This window comes from Equus caballus, chromosome 20 (assembly GCF_041296265.1).
Source record: "Equus caballus isolate H_3958 breed thoroughbred chromosome 20, TB-T2T, whole genome shotgun sequence".
Classification (NCBI taxonomy): domain Eukaryota; kingdom Metazoa; phylum Chordata; class Mammalia; order Perissodactyla; family Equidae; genus Equus; species Equus caballus.
Window position 1 is genome coordinate 51251489 of NC_091703.1, and position 26288 is coordinate 51277776.

General features: G+C 35.4%; 1 protein-coding gene across 2 annotated transcripts in view; it reads right to left on the reverse strand.

The window, feature by feature from the left end:
* Nucleotides 1-714: 714 nt before the first annotated feature.
* Nucleotides 715-26288, reverse strand: part of CRISP1 (cysteine rich secretory protein 1) — a 30648-nt gene continuing 5074 nt past the window's right edge. The window contains exons 2-8 of one of the 2 annotated variants that reach the window (XM_070243953.1): nt 25299-25369; nt 21597-21725; nt 17260-17350; nt 15886-16034; nt 6944-7041; nt 4791-4879; nt 715-1339 (exon numbers count right to left, since the gene is read on the reverse strand). In XM_070243953.1, coding sequence (XP_070100054.1) covers nt 1212-1339; nt 4791-4879; nt 6944-7041; nt 15886-16034; nt 17260-17350; nt 21597-21725; nt 25299-25369 — 755 coding nt within the window. In that variant the 3' untranslated portion in view covers nt 715-1211. The remainder of the gene's footprint in view (nt 1340-4790; nt 4880-6943; nt 7042-15885; nt 16035-17259; nt 17351-21596; nt 21726-25298; nt 25370-26288) is intronic. The other variant, NM_001081873.2, reaches the window with a different exon arrangement.

Genomic DNA, 26288 nt, shown 5'->3' on the forward strand with positions numbered 1-26288 from the left:
GGACGTTCATTAGTATATATACACACACACACACATATCTGGTTTTAACAGAACAGTGCCTTCCAGATCCTGAGTCCAGTCATGGCACTCCCCATGACCGTGCCCCTGGAAAATCCCATGAGATGTCATTCTGTGAGTAAGTGTGCTGCTGTGTCTATAAAGACTCCTGGTAAGCTGCAGTCATGGGGGTGAGTTGGGAAGCATTCAAAAAATTGCACTGTAATTTGTGTCACATTTCCTTGGAGATATTTGGCATATGAAGCTTATTTAGGGTCACACAACTAATTCTCACCTTGAAGTGAAACTTCTGTGTTATATGTGATAGGACAAACGGAGGAAACCTAGGGAATTTTCTTTTATATAAAATTTCAGAAAGAAAGGGCACATTTATGAAAAAAGAAAACCCAAAAATGAAAACAAAATACCAGGCACTGGGCTCTCTGTGTAGCCATACACTTCACCAGGTTTCTGTAATGTTCAGATTCACTAATATTTACCCCTCATTTGAAATGAGGGAGACAATAGCCTTTATATATGGATCACACCTTGTGTGTAATCACTGTAGAATACATATTTGGTTAATTTAAGGACACAGTTTTTGTTTTTTCCTGATTTACACTCGTGTATAGATATGACAATGAAACAATGAGATGTTTAAACTACTTTCAATTCAACAATATTTACCTTGCAAGTAAGAAGACTGGACTCTCTGTGTGCTTTGTGGATTATTTTAATGATTGATCTAAAATAGAAGCAAAGTTAAGAAGTGAAGAATTGCTAGTGCATGTTAAGTTGTGCAGGGAAGACAAATATCAGGGTGGCTGGAGACACAGGAGAGCAGAGGGAGGAGTTAAACATGGAAGACCCTCCCCCAGCACAGGTGGTTCTTGAGGGGCCCCGTCATACCATCAGTTGAGTTATGACAACTTATGCACGACAAGGCACATCATTTAAAGATGAGAAAGGTGTTGAAATGGATCTTTCACTCCAGCAGGAAGAAAGTTTAAGACTTTACATGAGGATGTATCAGGACAGAAGTTGGGGGCATTGATGTAAATATCTGATGCCCATAGATGATTAGTGAAAATTAGGATTTTGAGTGCAATTAAAACCAAAAGAAATTCAGCAGAAGCTACTGAAGCAAGTAAAGTAAAAGATATAATCTAGTAGACGTTTCCCCAACAGCACATTACAGTTGCGAATAACAAAGGTTATTTTATCTCAGTGTCACACAGACAAGTAGCTTTGCAGAACAGTTTAACTGACAAGTGGCTACATCCAAGAGCTTCTTTTTGTGTCTTACACTTATTGGATTCATCATAGTAGAGGCAGGGGTTAGCTGAAAGAACAAAACATATTTGCGTAATATTATCTCAAGAAATCACAGTCACTGAGAAAAGAGATCATCTCCTTAAAGACATAAACATAAAATTTATTAAGAATAGCTAATTAATTTTGATTATCACGAGCTAGTAAAATCAGAATGGAAGACAGCTAATGAGTTAAATGGGGTCAGTTATTAAAGCAAAGAAGATTAAAGTCTGGTTTGATGTTAAACAGATTTCTTTCATCACTTTTTCTGGTAGGACTATATCTAAGCACATTGGAGATAAATCATACTTATCAGTTATAACGCCATTCTGAAATCATCAACATCATAAGCTGTATATAAAGGGATAAACTTTCATTCATTCTCAAGATTGCTTTGGCTATTTGAGGTCTTTTGTGCATCCATAACAATTTCAGGATTGTTTGTTCTATTTCTGTGAAAAATGCCATTAGAATTTTGATAGGGATTGCATTGAATCTGTAGATAGCTTTGAGTTGTATGCCTTTTTTTAACGTTATTAATTCTTCCAATCCTTGAAAATAGAATATTTTCCCATTTGTTTGTGTCTTCAATTTTTTTCATCAGTGTCTTATAATTTTCAGTGTATAGATTTTTCACCTCCTTAATTAAATTTATTCTAAATTAAATTAAATTAATTCTAAATTAGGTATTTTTTGATGCAATTATAACTGGGATTGTTTTCTTAATTTCTCTTTCTGATAGTTTATTGTTAGGGCACATAAAGGCAATTGTATTTTGCATATTGATTTTGTATCTTGCAACTTTACTGAATTCAGTTATTAATTCAGTTAGTTTTTTAGTGAAGTCTTTAGGGTTTTCTACATATAATGTCATGTCATCTGCACATAAACACTGTTTTACTTCCTTTTTGAATTGGATGATTTTTATTTCTTTTTCATGCCTAAATATTCTGGCTAGGACTTCCAGCACTATATTGAATAAAAGTGGCAAGAGTAGGCATCCTTGTCTTCTTCCTGATCTCAGAGGAAAGGCTTTCGGTTTTTCACTGTTGAATATGATGTTAGCTGTGGGATTGTAATATATAACCTTTTGTATGTTGAGATACGTTGCCTCTATCTCCAGTGGTGGAGAATTTTTATCATGAAATAATATTGGATTTTGTCAGGTGCTTTTTCTGCAACTATTGAGATGACCATACGACTTTTATCCTTCATTTTGTTAGTGAGGTGTATCACACTGGCAGATTTGTGGATGTTGAACCATTCTTGCACTCCTGGAATAAATCTCACTTGATCACGGCATATGATCCTTTTAATGTATTGTTACCTTTGGTTTGCTGATGTTTTCTTGAGATTTTTGCACCTAGCTTCATCAGGTATATTGGCCTGTAGTTTTCTTTTATTGTAGTGTCCTTGTCTGATTTTTGCCTCATAAAATGAGTTTGGAAGTGTTCCCTCCTCTTCAGTGTTTTGGAAGAGTTTCAGAGGTGTTGGTATTAATTCTTTTTTAAATGTCTTCTAGAATCACCAGCGAAGCCATCTGATCCTGGATGTTTCTTAGTTGAGAGGTTTTTTGATTAGTGATTCAATCTTCTTATGAGTAATGAGTCTGTTCAGATTTTTTACTCCTTCACGATTCAGTCCTAGTAGATTATGTGTTTCCAGGAATTTATCCATTTCTTCTAAATTGTCCAATTTCTTCACAGTAGTCTCTTCTGATGTTTTTTATTTGTGTGGTATCCGTTGTAATTTCTTCTCTTTCATTTCTAATTTTGCTCATTTGAGTTTTCTCTCTTTCTTTTTTTGGTAAGTATAGCTAAAGGTTTTTCTATTTTGTTTATCTTTTCAAAAAACAGCTTAGTTTCATTGCTCTTTTCTATTGTCATTTTAGTCTCCATTTCATGTATTTCCATTCTGATCCTTTTTATTTCCTTCCTTCTACTAAATTTGAGCTTAGTTTGTTCTTCTTTTTGTAGTTCCTTGAAGCATATAGTTAACGTTTATTTGAGCTCTTTCTTTTTTGTTAATATAGGTATTTATTGCTATGAATTTTTCTCTTAGAACTGCTTTTGCTGCAGTTATATTGTGTGCATTATATAAATTACAGTAATTTATATAATTTCCTCTATTTTATAAGTAGAAGTTTTGTTTTCATAAAATTTACTTGAATTATACTCAACTGATTATATCTGCATATGCAGGTCTTATATTTCTAGCATTATTTCCACTCCAGTGTGTCCCAATCTTAGATATGGATCTTTCTTTAGTATCTGTCATCTTCTCATACATTTATGGATGACTAAAGGGCTTAAGATGTATTTCTTCTATGCCAGAGATTCAATCTTCTTGAGTAATACTTCTCTCTTTCCTACTCTCATTTTACTTCTATTACATTTTTCATACCATTGTAAACATTGCTTTTATCTTTTGGTAAAAATCGTAACCCATTACTCCCATCACAGATAATTAGTAGGTAGTTTGTCTTTCTCCAACTGCATTTCTTTTCAGAAATGGAGTCTAAAAAGTGAAGTTGAAAGTGAGAGAAAGAGGAAAAGAGAGAGAGAATGAAAGAGAATGAGGGAGAAAAGAGAATAGATATCTAGATCTCTCTCTCTATACACATCTACATAGAGAAAGAGAGAGTGAGAAAAAGAAAAACAAAGAATTCATTTTCCTTACTTTAAAAGCAAACAGTGACAACCTGAGCAGATGAAGGAAAATAAGCCTTGTAGCCTTCCAAGTCTGAAGAAAGATTTTTTCTGGGTTCGTTATTTCTCTACAAATTTATTGAAAATTGTCTTGTCAACATTATCCCCAAATTAAGGAATTACTTTTGCAGGAGGCTCTAGAAAAAGGAACTTTTGCTATCTAAGGGAATGAACATGTAAATGGAACCCATTTGGTTAATAGTACATTGTAGGTAAGATTTACATTAGAAATAAAAGGAAGTACTTAAGGGTAGAGTGTAATCATCAGCTAATCTCTTCCGATGTGTCAGTGAGAACCTGGAAGAATGAGGATCACTTTGTAGGAATTTATATGCCATAATAAGTGGTCAGATAGGTAGGAGAATTATTGAGTGGCAAGCAATCTGAGAACACTGGTAACCTGAAAACAACGTGTCTAATTTTGGGGCCACAGTAAGAGAGCCCAGAAACTTTTTCTAAAGCAGAGAAAAATTTATGCTTATATTAACATCTTAACCGGGGTGCCCCTAGTAAGGTCTTTAAGCTTTAAGGTAGGTACTTGAGTGTGTAGACCTAAACATTTCTAATTTCCATTCCCATGGATTTAATTAATGGTCTTCTTGGTCACACTGGGGATGGGGAAAGGGAAATCAGAAATAATGTTGATATCTCAAGTGTGAGGATTGAGATGAAAGGGCTAGGAAAGTGCAATATTGTTAAACGCTTGATTTGAAGTACAGATGGCCCCCGGATCAACAGCCATCACTAAGCAAACTGAGATGTAAAACTTACTACAAAGTCTATCTTCACAGTCATTTGGACAGTCTTTACACGGAGTTCCCATATTATAAGGCACGTTCTTTTTGTCGGGATCATTTCCCCTTAAAAAAGAATAAAGAAAAAAGTGGCTAATAAAGCTGATGTTTGGAAAATGCATATAACATTTTACTCTCTATTACAATCAACTTTAAAACAGTTTTTGAAAACCGCTTGTATCTAATGATGATAATCTTTTTTGTTTTTAAGATTTTATTTTTCCTTTTTCTCCCAAAGCCCCCCGCTACATAGTTATGTATTTTCAGTTGTGGGTCCTTCTAGTTGTGGCATGTGGGATGCTGCCTCAGCATGGCCCGATGAGCAGTGCCATGTCTGTGCCCAGGATTTGAACTGGCAAAACCCTGGGCCGCTGAAGCAGATTGTGCGAACTTAACCACTCGGCCACGGGGCCGGCCCCTAATGCTGATAATCTTTGAGACAGGTTTAAGACTTCTAGACTTATAATGATGCTAACTTATTCTTTTGCATGTACAACACGTGACTCTGGGGTCCTAACAACATTTTGAGGCAATTTGCACCTCTTCGGACAGTCAAGTTCTAACGGGACTGAGACCGTAACAGTCAAGTCCCAACAAGCAGGAGGGCTTTCGAGCCACTCACAATAGGACACTTTTGTTTTTTATACCCATAGGGACTTGGTAAACAGTCATGCAAAAGAACACGGTTCTCAACAATGTTAAGAAAAATTTTAAGTGACTCAAATTGAAGATGTTCTAATTTCATCTTGCACCATGTCATGAGAAACTTGATATATGTTAGTGTCTTTTGTAGAAACACATGGAGTGTTATAAAAGATGAAAGTACATCAGCAGGGCTAAATTTAAAGTGTTAGAGTTGGGGGAGAGTGAGAGTAGATGAGAATTTCCAGTTCTGAGCTAATTTGAAATTTCAGAGAAGACAGTCTTAACCAAAGATATCTAAGAAAATAATGTGGCTTACAGCTGATTCTTACTTAATATCAGTAAAAATAAAGTAAATGTTCTGGTTGAAATGATATTCTGTTTGATATTTTTCTCTTTGATATCTGAGCTGTTAAAATTTTACTTTATAAAAGAAACTGACTACTTCATTCAGTAAGGGATTTTGTGAGACACTTGGCTTAGTGTTTGGCTGAGAAAATTCTCCTATCATAGCTCCACTTTTTTTCTTTTGTATTGTTAGAAGTTCACCACAGACCGCCAGCCCCTGCAAAGATTTAGTACAATCGATATGTTATAGATGCAAAGAAATCTTACTGTCTTCAGCCCTAATTATATAGATAGAATCACAAGAAATATCTACTGAAGTAACGACATGACAAGACCAGAAAATAACTCATATAGAGCTATTATATGAGTATGTTATATTTATTGAATGTATAGTAATATTGGAGATCTCATTTAAAGTGTAAATATGGTAGTGTATTATCAGATAAATCATTTTTGTTGATTCATATTGAACATCTTTTATTGTGCTACACACATGGGAGACAGTGGTTAAGCACGATGCTTGGAACTCATATAAGCACAGTTGATGGGGCAAAGAAGCACACCAGCTCCTCACTGAAGCAATCAGATTATCTCTTCTAGGAATTTTTACTCACCCCTTTGACAACATGAAAACTTAATTTATAAAGAAAAGACATATACCAATAGTTAGACTAAAAAGCTAAATACAAGAACACTTGGCTTCTCCTGTATATTCATTCTTGATGTTCTACTGCATTTCTGCCCTTGTGTTCTAAAAATAGTCTTTCAATGTTGAAGTAAATCTTCTTTCTTTGTGTAAGCTGGCTCAAATTTGGTTCTCTTAACTAATACTACTTGAAGATTCAACGACACATAGCAAGACTACTGGTAATATTTCTGAACTTGAACATTCTATTAATGAGATATAGATTTATTTAGAAAAAATATTTAAGTGAAAACACCTGTGTGTGTGTGTATATATGTGTGTGTGTGTGTGTGTAATGTTTTAGGCATTGTCTAAATGATATTATATAACTAAAGTTCTGCTTAACTGAAATAGAATCTTTATTTGAGTTTTCTTTTATAAAGTTTGAGAAGCTAGATTATGTGAGGGGGATGTATTTCTAAAAGCTATGTGAAACCAAGCTGTATAATACATACTCATGACAGTAGTGACAAACGTAGAGATACTGAGTTGACCTTCTTTTGGAGCATGATGATATGCCACAGCCAATGAGGTAAGAAGTGGCCCAAACAAGCTGCAAAGATAAAGAGGTTATTTTATTAATAATTTGAAATTTTGCTAAATGATTACAATATTGTTATCCATGGTTGAAAATAAACACACTTGCTTTAAGGATGCTTTGATCATGAGTTATTAGAAAGATTCCTATGTGTCTAGAAAACACACATGCATATGCACACTCAGTGGCCACCACTGATACTTGCTCATTCCCTTTTTATCAAATCTATATGGAAAATCAGATAACATGATGAAGGCTGCCTGGTGGTTATATAAAAATTGAAGCATGGAAGGAACTTTACTCAATCATTAGAGCCCAGGCTTGGTGTAGAGTAATGAGTTGGCTTTGCGGCAAAATGACTCACGTTAAATTCTATCTCCACCACTTCCTGGTGGGATGGTATTTACCAGTTTGCTTTATGTTTTGAAATTTCATTTTCTTATTTGTAAAGTGAGATGTAATAATACTATCTTCTACATCATAGGTGTATGGTTGGAACTGAATAATAAAACTTTTAAGTGTATGAAAGAGAAAATATTAAGTTAGTATCTCAGACTGATGAGAGTTAATGCTCTTGTGATGGAAATAGTGGCTTTAGTCCACTTTTATCTGAAAGAAATGGAAGGTAGGAATTGATGTCACAAATTTTTAGCTCTCTGGGTGAAAATGTTATTTTTACCCCCTTAATGTTTGATAAACAAATTATATGAATAGTTTAATGTTATAGACTCCAGGCACATAATCTTTTATCCAAGGGTATAAATTCTAAAAGAAGAATGCTATTTGCTAATATTTTATTTAGAATTTCTGCAATGCTATCCATTAGTGATTAAGTCTACAATTTTTAAATGTTCTATCTTTGTCAGCTTTTAACATCGATTTTGAATAGGGGTTGTTTTAAATATATTTTATTTTTGATCTTGTGAAACTCATCAATAGTCACATCTGAGTCTTCTGCTTTGGAGACAGTAGTTGTTTTTCCAATTTTTTTATTTTATTGCATTTTAAGTGTTTAAAAATATCTATTATGGGTGAGTTTTGCTAATTCATATTTTTCTGGAAAATAACCCACCTGGATCAGATATTCAAAGTCATTTCTGTAGAACTAGCTTATGTTCTACACTGCAGCCCAATGATCTTTTAAAAACATGAATAAGGTTAAATCATTTACCTGCTCAATGACTTCTTACTACATTTAAAATACAACACAAACTTTATAATAGCTAATAAGGCTCCAATGATATGACCCCACTTCCTTTCTGTTCTCATCTCCTTCCACTCTTCTGTTTATCATGTTCCAGCCTCCTTTTGTGACTCCTTTCCTAGTCTTTCCTCTGTCCTTGAACACACCCAGATCCTAGATATTGCTTTCTGAATATTATTCCACACTAAAATTAAATAGAACTCCTTGGAGAAATGGTTGGCCTCTATATGAAATAGGAAAAAGACAAGGCAATGCTGGAAAATTTACCAATCTGGGTCAAGGGATGCAAAAAGCTAATGAAGTCATGGCCCAAAAAAAGCACAGTAAGTGACTTAAAATGGCTTCATTAGCCAAATAAGGAACAATGTGAGCATCTACTTAACACATTGAATTAAAACAACTTGTGAGTCTGTAGTGATTCTGAGAGACAGAAAAGGAGAGGGAACAGGATAGAGAGACTGTTAATAAATGAAGAATGAATGATAAATAGAAAACCAGCATTATACGACTTTAAAGGTAATAATTGATTCAGGAAAGATCATCAATGGCAGCTAAATGAGCAGAAAAAAGATTGTTGGGGAGTAAGATCTTCACATGATCTCAAATTGTTTTCCTATAGTTTATTTATTTTTTCCAAAGTATCATTACAATTGAGAGATCAGATGGTCATCATTTTAACTAATTCAACAAAATTTAGCATAACCAACTACATGGTCACCCTGAAAAGTGAGTCTTCTGATAATATTCAAAAAAGTTACAGAACATTATCTTTCCTATTCTTGCCAAAAGATTTAACTTAAATCTGATAATAAAGAAACGATCAGACAAATTCAGAATATGTGTTCTAGAATACAAGTAGCTTGGGTGCTCTAAAAAGTCATGAAAAACTAAAGGAGGGATAATATTATTGGAACAATTGGAGAAAATTATAGATGGAATGGGTACTAGATGATATTACTGAATTAATACTTATTTTCTTAGATATAAACATGATATTGTAGTTTTATAGTACACTGCTCTTATAAATAGGAAATACATGTTGGCATACTGAAGTTCAAGTGTTATGATATCTGTAACTTGCTTTCAAAGGGTTCAAAAAAAGTTTACATTTTTATAGAGATATAAAACAAATTTGACAAAATTTTAAGAATTTGTGAATCTAAGTAGTAAGGGTATTTATTATACCTTTATTGAAACCTTTTTGTAGACTTGAAATACTTTCAAATAAAAAACTGGGGAAAGAAGAGTGACGTCAGCAAGATGGTGGATTAGGAAGTTCTAAGCCCTCATCTTCCTATGTATACATTAAAAAAAAAAAAAAATCTACTGGAACCTGGCTAAAACAACTTTATAGGAGCTCTGGAAAACAGTCAAAGATCTATAGCAACCAAGTACACACCAAATCAAGAAAAAGCCACAATCAAAATGGTAGGAAATTTCATGATTTTTTACTTGTCCTTGACACATCTCCTCCCTGGCATGGCATAACATGGTTGGGAGGAAGTGGCTTAGTCCTGGTTTCCTGACTTGGGCTGGAGGAAGTAGAGAGGACTTTGTTTACAGTGTTCTAATCTCTTTATGGGCTGCCTCAAGGACAGTTCTCTGTTTTGCCTGACTGAGAGCTTACATGGGGAACTGTGACATAACTCAGATCTCAGGTTAGGAACAGCTGTGGGAAACAATGGCTGTAGCTTATGATAGCTGAAGAGAGACTAGAGGCTCACTAATACCTGAGGCTAGAGATTATGGGTAAAGGAATACTATAAAACATGGAAAGTGCTGAGAAGAAACTGGGATGAGATACTGTGGGAAATAAAGACATTTAAAAGAAGCTGTGTATTTGGGGGAATTGGGAAAAAATCACAGGCACAGTCTCTGACAAGATATGTGCTCAGAAAAAAACATGAGAACTGGACTGATCCCTAGTCTCAAAGTATGCTCTGCTGATTAGTCAAGGTCTTCCCTACCAGTCTCAAAGACTAGGAGAGATGGCTCTTTTTCTTTAATGCCCAACTTTCAACAAGAAAAAAAAATCACAAGGCATACAAAGAGGAAAACGTGGTTCATTCAAAGAAACAAAAGAAATCATAGAAACCATCCCTGAATATGCACAGGTGTTAGGCTTACTAGACAAAGACTAATACAACTGTGCTAAATATGCTCAAAGAGCTAAAGAAAAAACAGGCAAAGAACTAAAGGAAATCAAGGAAACAATGTGTGAAAAAAATGAAAATATCAACAGAGATTGAAATTGTTTTTAAAAAGGAGAACCAACACAACTTCTAGAGTTTCAAAATACAATAACTGAACTGAAAAATTCACTAGAGGTGATCAAGAACATAGTTAAACAAGCAGAAGAAAGCATCAATAAACTCGAAGACTGGTCATCTGAAATTATCACGTCCGAATAGCAAAAAGAAAAAAGATGAGGAAAAGTAAACAGAGCCTAAAGGATTTATGGAATATCATCAAGTGGACCAATATGTATATATTATGGATTCCCTGAAGAATATATGGAAAGAAAAGGGTAGATAAATTATTTGAAGAAATTATGGCTGAAAATCTCCCAAATTTGAGGAAAGACATGGATCTACAAATCTAAGAAGCTTGATGATCTCCAAGTAGAATAAAACCAAGACCAAAATACACTATATTCAAACTCTCAAAAACCAAAGACTAAGAGAGAATGTTAAAGGCAGTAAGAGAACAATGACTCATCATGCACAGAGAACCTCTAATGAGACTACTAGAGGATTTCTCAGCAGAAAACTTACAGGACAGAAGACAGTGGGGTGATAAATTTAAAGTGATAAAAGAAAAAAAAAGTTAACCTAAAACTTATATCTAGTAAAACTAACCTTCAAATAGGAGGGAGAAATTAAGATAGTCTCAGAAAAACAAAATCTGAGGGAGTTCATTACCACCAGACCTGCCTGACAAAAAATTCTGAAGGGAATCCTTCAAGATGAAATGAAAAGATGCTAGACAGTAACTGGAAGTCATATGAAAATGTAATAATCTCCAGTAAAGTAAATACACAGACAAATGTGAAAACCAGCATTGTTATGATTTTGTTTTGTAGTGTCATCTTTTATTTTCTAAGGGATTTAAAAGACAAATGCTTAAAAAAATAATAAATCTATGTTAATAGATGTGCAATATATAAAGAAATAACGTTTGATGATTAGATAAAGTGGAGAGTTGGAACTGTAAATGAGTAGTTTTGGTATACAAGTGAAGTTGATATCAGCTTAAAATGGATTATTATAACTTTAAGATGTTACGTATAATCTCCATGTTAACCAAAAAGAAAATATCTATACTGTATACACAAAAAGAAATGAGAAAGGAATCAATATGTGCCACTACAAAAAAATCCACTAAGCCAAAAGAAGACAGTAATGGTAAAATAAGGGACAAAAAAGCTATAAGACATACAGAAACATTCCTAAAATGACAAAAGTAAGACATACAGAATACTGCAGCTAGTACCAATGGAATACACATTTTTCTCAAGCATACATGGAAAATATTTCAGGGTAGACTATATATTAGGCTACCAAACAAGTCTTAATACATTTAAAAAGTTGTAATATAATAAAATATCTTTTCTAATTACAATGGAATTAAAATAGAAATCAAAAGCTGAATGAAAACTAGAAAATTCACATTAAAAAATCCAAATATGTGGATATTAAACAAAACACTCTTAAGAAACCAACAGGGAAAGAAGAAGTTACAAGGGAAATTAGAAAATGTCTTTACACAAATGAAATTGAAAACACGACATACTAAAGCTTAGTGGAAACTGCAAAAACAGTGATAAGAGGAAAATGCATAGCTATTAATGGTTATATTAAAAAAATAAGATTGCAAGTCAATAATGTAAGTTTTACCTTAAGAAACCAGAAAAAGAAGAACAAATTAAATCCAAAGCTCTCAGAAGGAAGGAAAAAACATAGATTAGAGCACAGATAAACAAAACGGAGATAGAAAAACAATGGAGACAATCAATAAAACCCAGAGTTGGTTCTTCAAAAAGATCAACAAAATTGACAAATCTTTAGCAAGATTAACTAAGAAAAAAAGAAAATAATCAAGTAACTTAAATAATAAATATCAGAGTAAAGATAAACAAAATAGACAATAGAAAAACAAATAGAGAAAATCAATTGAACCAAGAGTTGGTGTGTCAAAAAGATCAACAGTAGTCAGAAACCTCTCCATCAAGAAAAGTTTTGGCTCTGATGGCCTCACTGGAGAAGTATATCAAATATTTAAAGAAGAACTAACACGAGTAATTTTTAAAGCCATCTAAAAATTTCAAGATGAGGAAACACTTCCTAACTCATTTTATGAAGCCAACATTAGTCTGATACCAGAGGCAGACAAAGATGCTACAAGAAAAAGAAAACTATAGACCAATATCTCTTATAAGAGTGAAGCAGAACTCAACAAAATACTAGAAAACTAAATTCAGAAGCCTAGGATTATACGCTATGACCAAGTGGGACTTATTGCTGTAAAATAAGGATGGCTCAACATATAAAAATCAGTCAATGTAGTCCACCACATTAATAGAACGATTGGGGAAAAAAGCACATGATCATATCAATTGATGCAAAAAAAGCATTTTACAAAATTCAACACCTTCTCATGATAAAAACCAGTAATAAAAGAAAACTGTCTCAACATAATGAAGGCTATACATATAAACCTCTCTGCTAACATTACACTCAATGGTGAAAGACTGAAATTATTCCTTTAAGATCAGGAACAAGAAAAGGATCCTGGCCTTTGCCACTTCTATGAAACATAGCATGGTATGTCCTAGTTAGAGCAATTAGGAAAGAAAAAGAAATAAATGTCATCCAATGTGGAATGAAAGAGTAAAATTATCTCTGTTCATAGATAACATGATCTTACACGTAGAAAACCCTGACAATACCACAAAAAAATTGTTAGAACTAATAAAGAAATTCAGCAAGTCTGCAGAGTACAAAATCAGCACGCAGAAATCAATTGTGTTTCTATACACTTGTAGTGAATAATCTGAAAAGGAAATTAAGAGAACAATTCTATTCAAAATAGCATCAAAAAGAAAATACTTAGAAATAAGCCTAACTAAGGAGGTGAAAGATTTATATACTAAGAAGTAGAAAACATGGCTGATAGAAATTAAAGAAGACTCAAATAATGAGAAAGGCATCCAATGTTCATCGGCTGGCGGACTTAATATTTTTAACTTTACTTAGTATTACTCTAAGCAGTCTACAGATTGAGCACAATCCCTATCAGAATCCCATGACTTTCTTTTCAGAAATAGAAAAATTCATCCTAAAATTCCTATGGAACCTCAAGGGACCCCAAATAGGCAAACAATTTGAAAGTGCAGAAGAAAGTTGGAGGTCGTATGCTGCCTAATTTCAAACTTTACTACAAAGCAACAGTAATCAAAGCAGTGTGGTACTGTCATCATGATAGATATATAAAAACCCAAGGAATAGAATAGAGAAGCCAGAAATAAACCCTTACATATATGGTCAAATGATTTTCAACAAGGGTGCCAAGACCATTCAATGGGAAAAGGACAGTCTTACCACAAATAATGTTTTGGAAACTGGATGTCCACATGGCAATACATGAGGTTGGACCCTACCTTACACCATATAAAAAATTAGCTCAAAAAGAATCAAAGATCTCAATGTGAGAGCTGAAACTGTAAAACTTTTAGAAGGAAATATAGGGGAAAACTTCATAATATTGAATTTGGCAATGATTTCTTGGATATGACAAGAGAAACACAGGCAATAAAAGAAAAAATAGAACAATTGAAATTCATCAAAATTTAAAACGTTTGTTCATCATAGGTCACTATCATCAGAGTGAAAAGGCAATCCATGTAATAGAAATTAATATTTTTAAATCATATAATCGATAGAGGATAGACATCTAGAATATATAAAGAAATCTTACAACTCAACAACAAAAAACAAACTACCTGATTAAATAATGAGCAAAAGACTTGAATAGACATTCCTCCAAAGAGGATATACAAATGGTTGATAAGCACATGAAAAGTGCTCAACATCAGTAATCATTAGAGAAACGTAAGTCAAAACAACAGTGAAATACCACTTTACACCTATTAGAATGACTATTATAAAACAAACAAAAACCAACATAAAATATAAAAAGCATATGTATGTTATGAACTGAATTTTTACGTCCTCCCAAAATTCATATTCTGAAGCTTTAACCCAACAGTGTGGCTCTATTTGGAGACGGAGTCTTCAAGGAATTAATGTAGGTTAAATGAAGTCATAAGAGGGGGACCATGAGCTGATAGGATTAGTGTCTTCATAAGGAAAGGCCCCAGAGTCTGCTCTCTCTTCTCTCTCTGCATGCAGGCACAGAGGAAAGTGTATGTGAGGACATTGTGAGAAGATGGCTATCTACAAGCCAGGAAGAGAGCTCTCACAGAAACTGACTATGCTCCAGAAGGTCACAGACTATCAGCCTCCAGAACTGTGAGAAAATAAATTTCTGTTGTTTAACCCACCCAGTCTGTGGTATTTTGTTGTGGCAACCCAAGCAGACCAATACACTGTGGATGTGAAGAAATTGGAAATTTCTTTGCTGCTAGGAATGTAAAATGGTGCAGCTGTTGTGGAAGACAGCATGCCAGTTTCTCCAATAATCAAACCTAGAATTACCACGATTCAGCAATTCTACTTCTGGGTGTATACCCAAAAGAATTGAAAGCAGGATACGAACAGGTATTTGTACACCAATGTTTATAGTAGTGTTGTTCTCAATAGCCAAAAGGTAGAAACAATGTAAATATCCATCAGCGGATGAATGGATAAACCACAAGTGGTATTTACATGCAATGGAATATTATTCAGCCTTAACAAGGAATGAATTTTTGACACATGCTACAACGTGGATGAACATGGATTGAGGATATTATACTAAGAGAAATGAGGCACAGACAAAAAGACAAATATTGTATTATTCCAATTATATGAGGTATCTAGAGTGTTCAAATTCATAGAGACAAAAAGTAGAATGGTGGTTGCCAGAATCTGGTGAAGAGTAGGCAATAATGTGGAGTTACTGTTTAATGAGGACAGAGTTTTAGTTTGGAAAGATGAAAAGTTCTGGAAGTAGATGGTGGTGATATTTGCATAACAATTTGAATGTAACTAATGCCACTGAATGTTAATGCTATAACTTAAAAATGGTTAAAATGGCATTTTTATAGTGTATATACATACATGTGTATATAAATTATTTTACCCTCATAAAATTAAACTAGAAAGAAGGAGATATTAAAAGGCACTATTATTATTGCCATTCTTTACAAATATTGCAAATGTAATTTATAAATGACATTGATGTTTTATGATTTTGTCACTTCCCAGGAAACCAAACGTGTAAAGAAGGAAACTAAGAGGTTAAAAATTTTCTCTAAGCCATCTATTGAGGGAATCGCATTTCCCTGTGTTCCAAATTATAAGAGGAACTCAGTGAGTCAAGTGTAAGTTTGTAAAAAGTGGGTAAAATGAGTTTCCCTGGTTCTCAGTCACCTATTTTCCACACGTGCTTATAGTCGCTTAACTAATGTGTATATTTGCGAGTACACAGTTTACCTGAGTATAATGCTCAATTATTACTTCATCATCTGTTGATATCCATTGCCCATACTTGAAATATTTAGACTCACTGAACCAGATTCCAATTACATTTGACCATGAGATAGGATAAGATGTCAGATGCATATTTTCTCCACAAAAGGTATCTGAAAGGAGGAAAAGGGGCAGGATCATACTCTAAAAGCCTTGGAAATGTTTCACAAGGATGCTTTTCTCATTTTTATTTTATAAATGTTTGACTGGTCATCTAAGTAATGTCTTATAAGAGGAGGCAAACTGAGCTGTTTCTCTGCTGGCGGTTTTCTTGCTTATTAATAAATGAACTTGTGTTGCTCAGGTTTGGTGAGAAGTTGACAGTACGATATGATGTAAAAGCTTGGAAATCAGATCAGCCAACGTCTCAGTCTCTTACACTTCCTGGATGATGGAGAAGGGTGAAACAAATCAGAGTAACCTATGAGTTGTTAACAAGGCCCATGGCTTGAAAGTAGCCACACAGAGGTATTCATCATGCAAGGACCTTGAAGTGAACATTTGCTCCTTTAGGCATTCACTTGTGATGTGAGCTCTTGATCAAACATGGTTTTCGGGAGTGATCTGCCTTTCTCTGGGGCAGGGAAGACTCAGGTTGCTAACTCACAGCTCAACAACAATGGAAAAAGATGCCCAATAATCTGTAAATATAGTAGGAAGACTCACACTGCTAATTCACTGCTCAAAAACATTGGGCAAGGATGTCCAAAAATCTGTAAATATGGAAGTTTCATTAGTATTTTAAAAGTACTTTGTAATAAGTATGTCGTAAATGTTATTAATGTCTACTTGTGTAGAAATGGCTTTTCTACATTGCTTTTCTACATTACTTGTGTAGTAATGGCTTTTCTGGAAAGTAGCAGTGATCCACCTAAAGTGTCCGCCATGGGATGGACTCATTTTTGAGCAGCTAAAATTGTTCTTATGGGCAGCTCAGTAAAGTTGGGTATAACTCACTTCTCAATTGTTTTAGTGTTCCAAATCTAAAGATATTGCCATGGTGGATGTTGTGGGTAGCTGGATAACTACATAGAGTGGAAACCTTTTAGCTGTCCAGCTAATTAATCCAGTCATTATTGTATTACTCAATTAGTCTGTAATATTGAGAGCTTTGATTCTTTACTTCTGATGAGCAGAATCTAGAATTTGAAAAAATTTGAATATCCAATTTTAAAAATTAATGATAAAGAACAAAATAGTGCTGTGGGCCACAATTCACTGCCATTTATGGGGCAAATGGAAATATAGACTGGATGACTTAGCTGACCCTTGCCAGGTTACCTAATAATCCCTGAGAACTTCTGAGCACAAAGGTGGGTCATATAGACATATACCTACTTGTAATTCTCCTCTCAACTGCCTTGCTCTCTATCAATTCACACTGCGCGGACAACCTTCTGGCGTTTTGTGCAGCTTCTTCACTCCAATTCTACAAAAGGAGAGTAAAATGCAAGTAAAATACAAAATGCATGATCTTATTGGCATTTCTTATTAGAATCAGATACAATTCTAGTTTACTGTTTCTAAAAACCACAGACTAGCCATATCTTCAACTGTATGAGATAACAGTTTGAAGAATAATACTGCTCTTAAATATTCTGGTTGGAAGAGGAAGACAGAATTTTCAGTTCATCATTTTAGCCCTTGAATGTACAAAATCAAAATTTGGGTAATAATGTTCAGAAGTGGCTTCTCTCTCAGAAGTGTTGAAGAGTTTAAGTAAATGCTTCCAGTAAAACAGACCAGGGTTAGAAATCCACCCCATCTCTCATTAGCAGTTTTACCTCTGACACTCTATTTAATTTCCTTGAATCTCAGTTTCTTCATCTGTAAAATGTGACCCATAATTCATACCCAATAGTTTGTTCAAAAGTTTTAATGTGACAATCATCCAATACTACTGTGATATGATAAATCTCATGCTATGTGCTCAATAAATAAATGATGGCAGTGATTAGAAGCAAGTACACAGTGTCACACATCTCCATCTAAAATTATAAATAATAATAATAGAAAACAATAGCTAAACCTACATGCCAGGATCCGTGACCAATTCTGTATGTATAGTGTCTCATTTTTACCCACAGCAGTTCTACTATTATTATCTCCATTTGGAAATGAGGAAACTGAGGCACAGAGATACTGCATACATTTTCAGGATAACACAACAATAAGTGGCAAGAAGTGAATTGGAGTCCAGGTTATCCTGTCTGCTGAGGGTGTGCTATTAATTCTCAATGTGTATCAGTTGTGCTGAGTTGAAGCCTTTTCTTGGATATATATACCTTCAAGAAGGGTGAAAGGCAGATAGTCTATATCACTAGTTAGGGGACCCTGTGACAAATGTTCTCACTAACATGCTTTCATCCTCCCACTGTGTCCATCCGCTTAAAAGACTGTCCCAATATGTGCATGCTGCACATTACCAAAGAAAGTTGTGGAGTTTGTTTTTTACTATAGGCTTTTACATAAATCATTTAGCTACTTTTTAGAATAACTTTTGGATGACACCCTAACTTAGATTTTCAGTATTTTTCCTGGCATGATGGAAGTTTAACAGATATATGTATATGCTGCCATCTGTGTTAGTTTCATAGAATTACTCCTCAAGTTGATGAATTTACTAAACCGTGAGATGAATTAAGTAACTCATTAACCTAGGCTCAAAGTAAAAACATGGCTTTGTAGGGTTTGATTGTTTCACTAAAGAAAAGATGTGTTTTAGTAATGGATATGTCTAACTGAAGCAGCAGAGATGACACAACACATCCCCTTAGGGCACAAGATCTCCTGGCAGTGGGAATACCACCATTTCACTCACTAGTAAAAAATCCTCCCTGTTATGACCAAGTTGCCAATTGGTTAGAACTGGAAGTCATCGGCTAAGTTATAGCTGATTGCTTGTCACGCATGCTACCATGCACTACCCAAGTCCCTTTTTGGATCGAAGCACTTATTTCCTCTTAAGTTGGGAGTTGCGGGGGCCTGGAATTGGCCACCCCAAGATATGTCTTTGGCATGAAGATTGTTTGGGGTTGATTACTTTTAATAAACTGCAGACAAGAAAGCAACTGAAAAGTAGAATTTACTTACCCTTTGTTAGGAGACATTTACATTTGTAAGGGAAATCTCCATCTGTAAAGGTGTCTGCCTCTCTGTACCAGGAAGAAGGGGGATGACCTTATCTCTAGAAGCTCTTCTCAATGCAGAAGGCAAGGACTTAAATCTGTATAATAATCTTCTTCCTGTTTATTGTGCTTGTCTGGTAACCTCCTGTAACTGACTCCCCCCACCCCCAACATCCTCCTTTGTGTTTAGCTGAATGTGATATTTAAAGTGGTGGCTTCAGCCGTTTTGGTGAGTTGCTCAGGTTGCCTGAGCCTCTCCCATGTACACGTGTTATAAGTCTTTGTTTAATTTTCTCCTGTTATTCTGTCTCATGTGAATTTAATTCGTTCTCCGGCCAGAAGAACCCACAGTGGGTAGAGGAAATGTCTTCCTCCCCTACAGAGTCCTACCCACAGATAGCTCTACTGTCTATCCTCTTTAAAAATTGTCTTCATCCATGAGCATAATCCCTTCCCTGGGACAGTCCATATTCAACAGCTAGTAGATGCGGCAACTGTAAATGCCAGGCTACCTCCCTCCAAGTCACAACAACTCAAAGGGTTGTCCTAGTTGTATAGCTTCTGTAGAACTAGCTGAGGCCTCTGCTGTGACTACATTACAGCCCAACTGCTCCAAGTATCCATCCTGCTTCTCTCCCTACCTCCATAGGTAGGTGTAAATCTGGAGATTCTTCCCCAGTAAACGTCCTTCATGATAATCTCCATCTCAGAGCCTCCTTATCTTATTGTGTAAACTACCTGCAGCATTCATTACATGCCCTCTGTAGTTCAGACCTCTTTGAGGAAGCTCTCTAGGACATTACTTCTGATTAATGTTGGTAAGATACTCCTTTTTTGTGATACATCTGTGATTAAAATCACAAGTGAGTATTCATGGTATTGCACCAAAGCTATGAATTCTGGCTTGAACAAATGGTTCTATTTAATCAGATTCTAATCCTACGTACAGAAAATTTTTTCTATTTTGGAAAAATCTCTGCCTGGTAGTTGTGATTGACTCTTCAGCCCCACTATAATTGTATAAGTTCCTTTTCATCTGTGTCCTATGCACTGTTTATGGAACAACTCAACTCCCATACTCCCTTTAAAATGTTACTCAGTTTTACTGGTGCACATAATCTATCATCCTTTTCATCTCTCCTACTTCTGCTCCTTAGCACTTGAGCATATTCATTCTTATGTTATGTTTTAATGTTTCCTGTTTATTCACCTTTAATCCACAATAATAAAGTCTCTGAAATCAGAGGCTATATTTTCCATTTACTCTATAACCTTTTTAACACCTTTTGGCTGCACTCATTTGCTCATCTGGAAACCAAGGAGTTTGTCCTAAGAGAGGTGAGTGATTAAGAACAGGTCCCTGGAGCTGGCCTATTTGCATTTGAATCTATACTTATCCAGTACTTATGACTTTGGATAAGCTACCTAATTTCTCTAAGGTTCAGATTTATCATCTGTAAAATGGAGATAATAATACTATCTACATCACAGAATTATTGAAAGAAATAAATGAATTAATGTAATAAGGTTCCAGAAGAGTTCCTGTCAATAGTAAGCATCCTGTGCATGTCAGCTACAACACTTACTATGCAAGAATGCCTATGATAGCTATTGATTTTTATTGCTTTTTTCCAATAGCATTTTGGACTAAGATGTCCAAGAGATAAATTTTGAAATCATTTTTCTATTCACTTGCTTCCTCTGCTTCATCATTTCCACGAGGAAGCTGTCCCTCAGAATCGTCCTCTAGCGCCTGCTCTGTTTCTAACTCTTGTTCCTTTAAGCCCATCCAGGGTTCCAGGAACCAGGATAAGGTTTCCCAAAACCTGAGCAATACTCCTGGGAGACAATACATGCAAGCCTAGTCATACACCTGAGCCTTTTCTAAATTTGTTTTGTTTTATAGCACCTAGTCTGCTCACACAGCAGGTTTATAGTGGAAAGACAATTTCTCTCTCCTTTTATGAGATGCAAGGGAACTGGGGAATAGATTTGCCAACTTTTGTTTATCTGGAAGCATCAGCTAGCCTAGAATCTGGACATCTTGACTCATAGAGAGTGTCTTAGCCTCCATGCTCCTGCCCAGTGAAGACAATTATGAAATTCCTCTGTAAGTTGTTAGACAAGGTTTGCTATACAGACTATACTGACTCTCAGCATCAGCATTGGCTGGGAGCTTGGGGTGGTCTCCACCACAGACCTCTCAAGTCAGGATCTCAGAGTGTGGAGCCCTGGACCCTGTGCTTTGCTACATTCTTCAGAGGGTTTTTAAGCACCCTCGAGTTTGAGACGCACTGTCCTAGGGTACATTATGAATGAAATTAGGCTGTCTGAGTTGGAATAGCTGCTCTGTCATTTGTCCGTTGCTCTGTATGATTTGGGGAAAGTTGCTTACCTCCTCTGGGCCTCTTTCTTCTTCTGCCTCTCATAGGTTTGTTTGTGACGACCAAACTTTTAGCATATTAAAAGTACTTATAACTTAATAAAATCTCAGTAAACACCATTACTATTACTGCATCATTGTTGTTGCTGTTTAATTAATCTTACCATCTTCAGCATGTTGCTGGCTGGCGGAACTACTCCTCTTCTGAGAGTATTATGTACAGTAACAATTTCTTCTTGGACAGTTGCCAACTCAGTGAGAAGCGTATGATATGGAACGCTAGCTGGTTTAGCCTGTTATCAGAAAATTATTAATTACTCTTCTTTTAAGTGGAATTTGTCATGTATAACATATCACTTGCAGACCTATATGTAATATGAATTTATATTTTATATTAAATAAATGATAATCTACAGCATTTTTTAACCCACACTATCTCAGTATATTAGCTTCCATTTCTCCAGTGCTAATTTTGAGGATTTCTAAATGTCAGTCTGACATTATTCAAGTCTATAGAATAGTGCACTGGATATTCTGTGATTGGGGTTTTTCAAATTTGTGATTGGTATTTTGGGCCATGTTGAAGCACTTTTTATTGGGCAATATGAACCAGAGTGTGTTGATCTCACACCTTTTCTGACTGACTTCCCTTCCTTGGTGCACTCCTCACTCTACCTCCAATGAATGTTTTCTTTGCTTCCCAAATAAAACACTGTCACTTGACCATTGTCTGATGGAATATGTCTGGCAGAACCTAATCTGAGAGATTCATTATTGAGTACAAAGCCTCCAGCACCTTCAACTCAGACTCTACATCTTTATCTCATTCATGTGAGAAAACATTAATATTTGCACCCGTATGTGTAAGTATAAAAATAGAATTCAAATCAGCTACATTATAGAATTTGTGGCTGTTCTTTTAACTTGTTTATCTTTTGTCCTGAAACTTACTAAGAAGAAAAATAAACGTCCTTAATATTTTAGGTTAGCATTAATTGCTATAAAGAGCAGCTTCTTTCGTGTGTGCGATATGTTACATGTAATTCATACCTTTTTTTAAAAAGTGGCACATGGTTTAGTATAATTTGAGCAGTATCTATTTATTTCTCAACTACCACAGGACAATCAATGTAGCTTCTGAATGAATAGGACCCAGTGCCATACCTCACTCAAATATAGAGGCAGTTATTTTCATTTATTTTATTTCAACAGTTTTAGGGTATGGGGAGAAGGTATAAATGTGGAATCGAGAAGAACTCTCTAGAGACTGTCCCCTGTGGACATCATTTCCTCAAAAGCACACTCATGTGATGCTATTCTCCTGTCATACCACAGGCAGCTCTGTTCTAAACTAGGGGAGAGATTGGGAACCCACAAGAATCCCCTTACCATTTCCAGATTATAACTCTCTTTGTTCCTATGACAAATCATGCTCCAGTGAAACTCATGACATTTAGCTCTACTGCCTCGTCTCTGAATATTTACTCTCATAACAGTTTTCCTGTCACTTCCTGTCATTCATAGAAATTGGGTTTCTGAAACAAATTCATGCTGTCCACCCTGGTTTCTGCAGTCAACTCGAGGAACTTTAGCATGACCATGGATATCCCCAACCATCTGATGTCTCAGGCCTTTGAACTCTTCTTGAACCTTTCCTTCAAGCCTCTTTATTTTCCCACCATGATGTTTACAACGTATATCTCATGATCGTTCCAAAATGCCATACCTCCCAATCACCTGGTCAAGCATTTCCTCACCTGACCGGGATTTCCTGTTCTTCCAAGTTGTTAAGGTCAATCACTCTCTTTTCAACATAATCTAGCCTTCTAGCTCATTCTTCACTTTCTCTATTTGCCCTCTCTTGTTTTTGCATTTTTTCTTGTCCATATTTTCTTATTTCAATAACTCTCTTGCGAAAATATTGAATCTTTGACCTACCCACTCCCATCCAGGAACATCCAAACTTTGGAAGGTACAAAAAATTCCCCTGTCTGCACTAAGTCAGGTGAGCTCTTGGCAGAAAAATATCACACAAAATGACAAATATTGATATATCCAAAATCAGGATGTCTGATCTCAAATTGTCCTTTAATTCTGCTCATCAGTTCTACTCATTTGCTTGGTGAACTCATCTTGTCTCTCTCCACAATGTTATCACAGAACTTGTGCACTTTACCCCCATTGCATATACCTCTCTCAATAGATTGTGATATGTCCTACTTCTCTCAGTAGAGAGAAGCTATCAGAGGGCAGCTGCTTTGTCTTCTTTGTCCCAGTCTACTAGTCTGCCTGTATCTGCTTTCATTCTTTCCTCCTTCTCTTTTGTGGTACTACAGAACAGGTCATACTTTACTTTTTTTAAAATTATTTCATTAAGGTAGAATTGGCATGTAAAAAGTTATACATATTTAATGTGTACAACTCAATGAGTTTGGGGATAAATATACACTCATGAAAAATCACTCACCATCAAGACCATAAACATATTAATTACCTCCCCAAATTTCCTCCTGCCCTTTTTATTATAACTATTGCTATTATTTTGTGTATGTGATAAAAGCACTTGATATAAGATCTATCCTTTTGGCAAATTTAAAACTGGATATCCACATGCAAAAGAATCAGATTGGGCCTTTATCTTACACCATACATAAAAATCAACTCAAAATGAATTAAAGACTTAAATGCAAGACCTGAAATCATAAATCTCCTAGAAGAAAACATAGGTAAAAATCTCCTTGACATTGGTCTTGGCAAGCACAGACAATAAACTTGAAAATAAGTAGAATTACATCAAACCAAAAAGCTTCTGCACAGCAAAGGAAACTACCAACAAAATGAAAAGGCAACTTGCAGAATGGGAGAAAATATTTCAAACTATATATCTTTATCTGATAATGGGTTAATATCCAAAATATATAGGGAACTCATACAACCCAATAGCAAAAACAAAACAGAAACTTGATTAAAAAAAGACACAAAGGACGTGAACAGACATTTCTCCAAAGAAGACACACAAATGGCCAACAGGTATATGAAAAAGTCTGTAACCTCACTAACTGTCAGGAAAATGCAAATCAAAACCGCAAAGAGATATCACCTCATACCTGTTAGGAGGGATATTACTAAAATCAAAAGATGTCAAGTGTTGGCAAGGATGTGGTCCCATAAGATTAGTGTTCTACAACCTAGGTGTGTGGTAGGCTATACCATCCAGGATTGTGCAAGTCCACTTTCTGACATTTACTCAATGACAAAACTGCCTGACGATGCATTTCTCAGAAGGTGTATCTGTCATTAAGCAACACATGACTGCATTGACTCCAGTGGTAACAGCTCCTCATGCTCCTCTGCTTGTTGGCATCTTTCATTTTATATTTAATTTTTATGTGTTAGAGTCTTATTAATAGTCACAAATCAGATAGTTCAATTGGGATATTGTTGAAATACTTACCTTTTCAGGGCGAAAAAAAGTATTTTTTTCCCATTTAGTCATGGAAAATGCATGGATAGGTTATAAAGAAGTAATTCCTGCTCGAAATTCTTAGCTTTTTTCAATTATCCAGCTGGGCTATAATGAAGTGGGCATGGGCCCATGGAGCCAAACTGCTTAGGTTCACTTTCGTGCTCTGCCACTTCCTAGTCATCTGACCTTGGCCACATGACTTAACTTCCCTAGGCTTTCGTTCTTTTCTCTGTAATACAGAATTAAGAATAGTTCCTGCCTAATGGGGCTATGGTGAGAACTAGGTGAGTAATGGGCATAGAGTCCTCACAACAGTGTCTGTAACAAAGTAAGTTCTATTCCAGAGTTAGCTCTTATCCTTTTCTGGAAAGTAATTATGAAACATACAATCCTCACATACTCTTATGATCACAACAGGCAGGAAGCCAGCAGCAGCAGCAGCCAAAAACAAGAAGTGTTTCATTGTCATCTCTGAAAAGAAAAGTAACATAATTTTACATTGTTGTCAATTCATGGGATAATGTTTTGTAATAAGCCTTTTTTTGAACCACTTTTACATATATTTGCATTATCTGCAAAAAGACACCTGCAGGATCAGAACAAGATCTAATATGTTAGTTATTGGGACCAAGAGAGGAAGACAGAACTGTGACTGGAAGAATAACAGACTTAATGTCTTAGTCCCTGGAACCTTTGAATATGTTACATTATGTGACAAAAGAGAATTAAGGTAGCAGATGCAATGCAAATTGCTAATCAGGTGACTTTAAAGTAGGGAGATTATCCTGGATTATCCACGTGAGCTCACTGGAATCACAAGGGTACTTAAATGTGGGAGAAGGAGGCAATGTCAGTGATGGATGATGAGAAAGACTTGACTGGCCATTGCTGATTTTGAAGACAGAGAAAGCGACCACGAGCCAGAGAATACAGGTGAGCTCTGCAAGTCCGAAAAGGTAAGAAAATGGACTCTCCCCTGGAGTCTCCCTAGTGACACTTGATTTTAACCCCGTGGGACCCATTTGGGCTTTTGACCTCCAGAACTGTAAGATAATAAGTTTATGTTATTTTAAGACATTAACCTTATAGTAATTCGTTGCAGTAGCAACAGGAAACTAATGTAAAACCACAACAAGAATAGATTTGGATTCTGTTGCCTACAGAGAAGAGGGGTGATCTTGGTGCTAATAATTTATGTCTATGACTTAGAAATATTCTGTATCTGATCACTGTGCTAAGAATGATTGTCATTGTGAGTCAGGCAAATCAGAGCGAATATACCCCCTCCTTTGATGTACATTGCTGACTCTAGGATATTAATAAGCATAGGTTATTAAATTTGATTGGCACTTTCTTTTCACAATTTGCCAAGTTTATTTCTGAATCCATC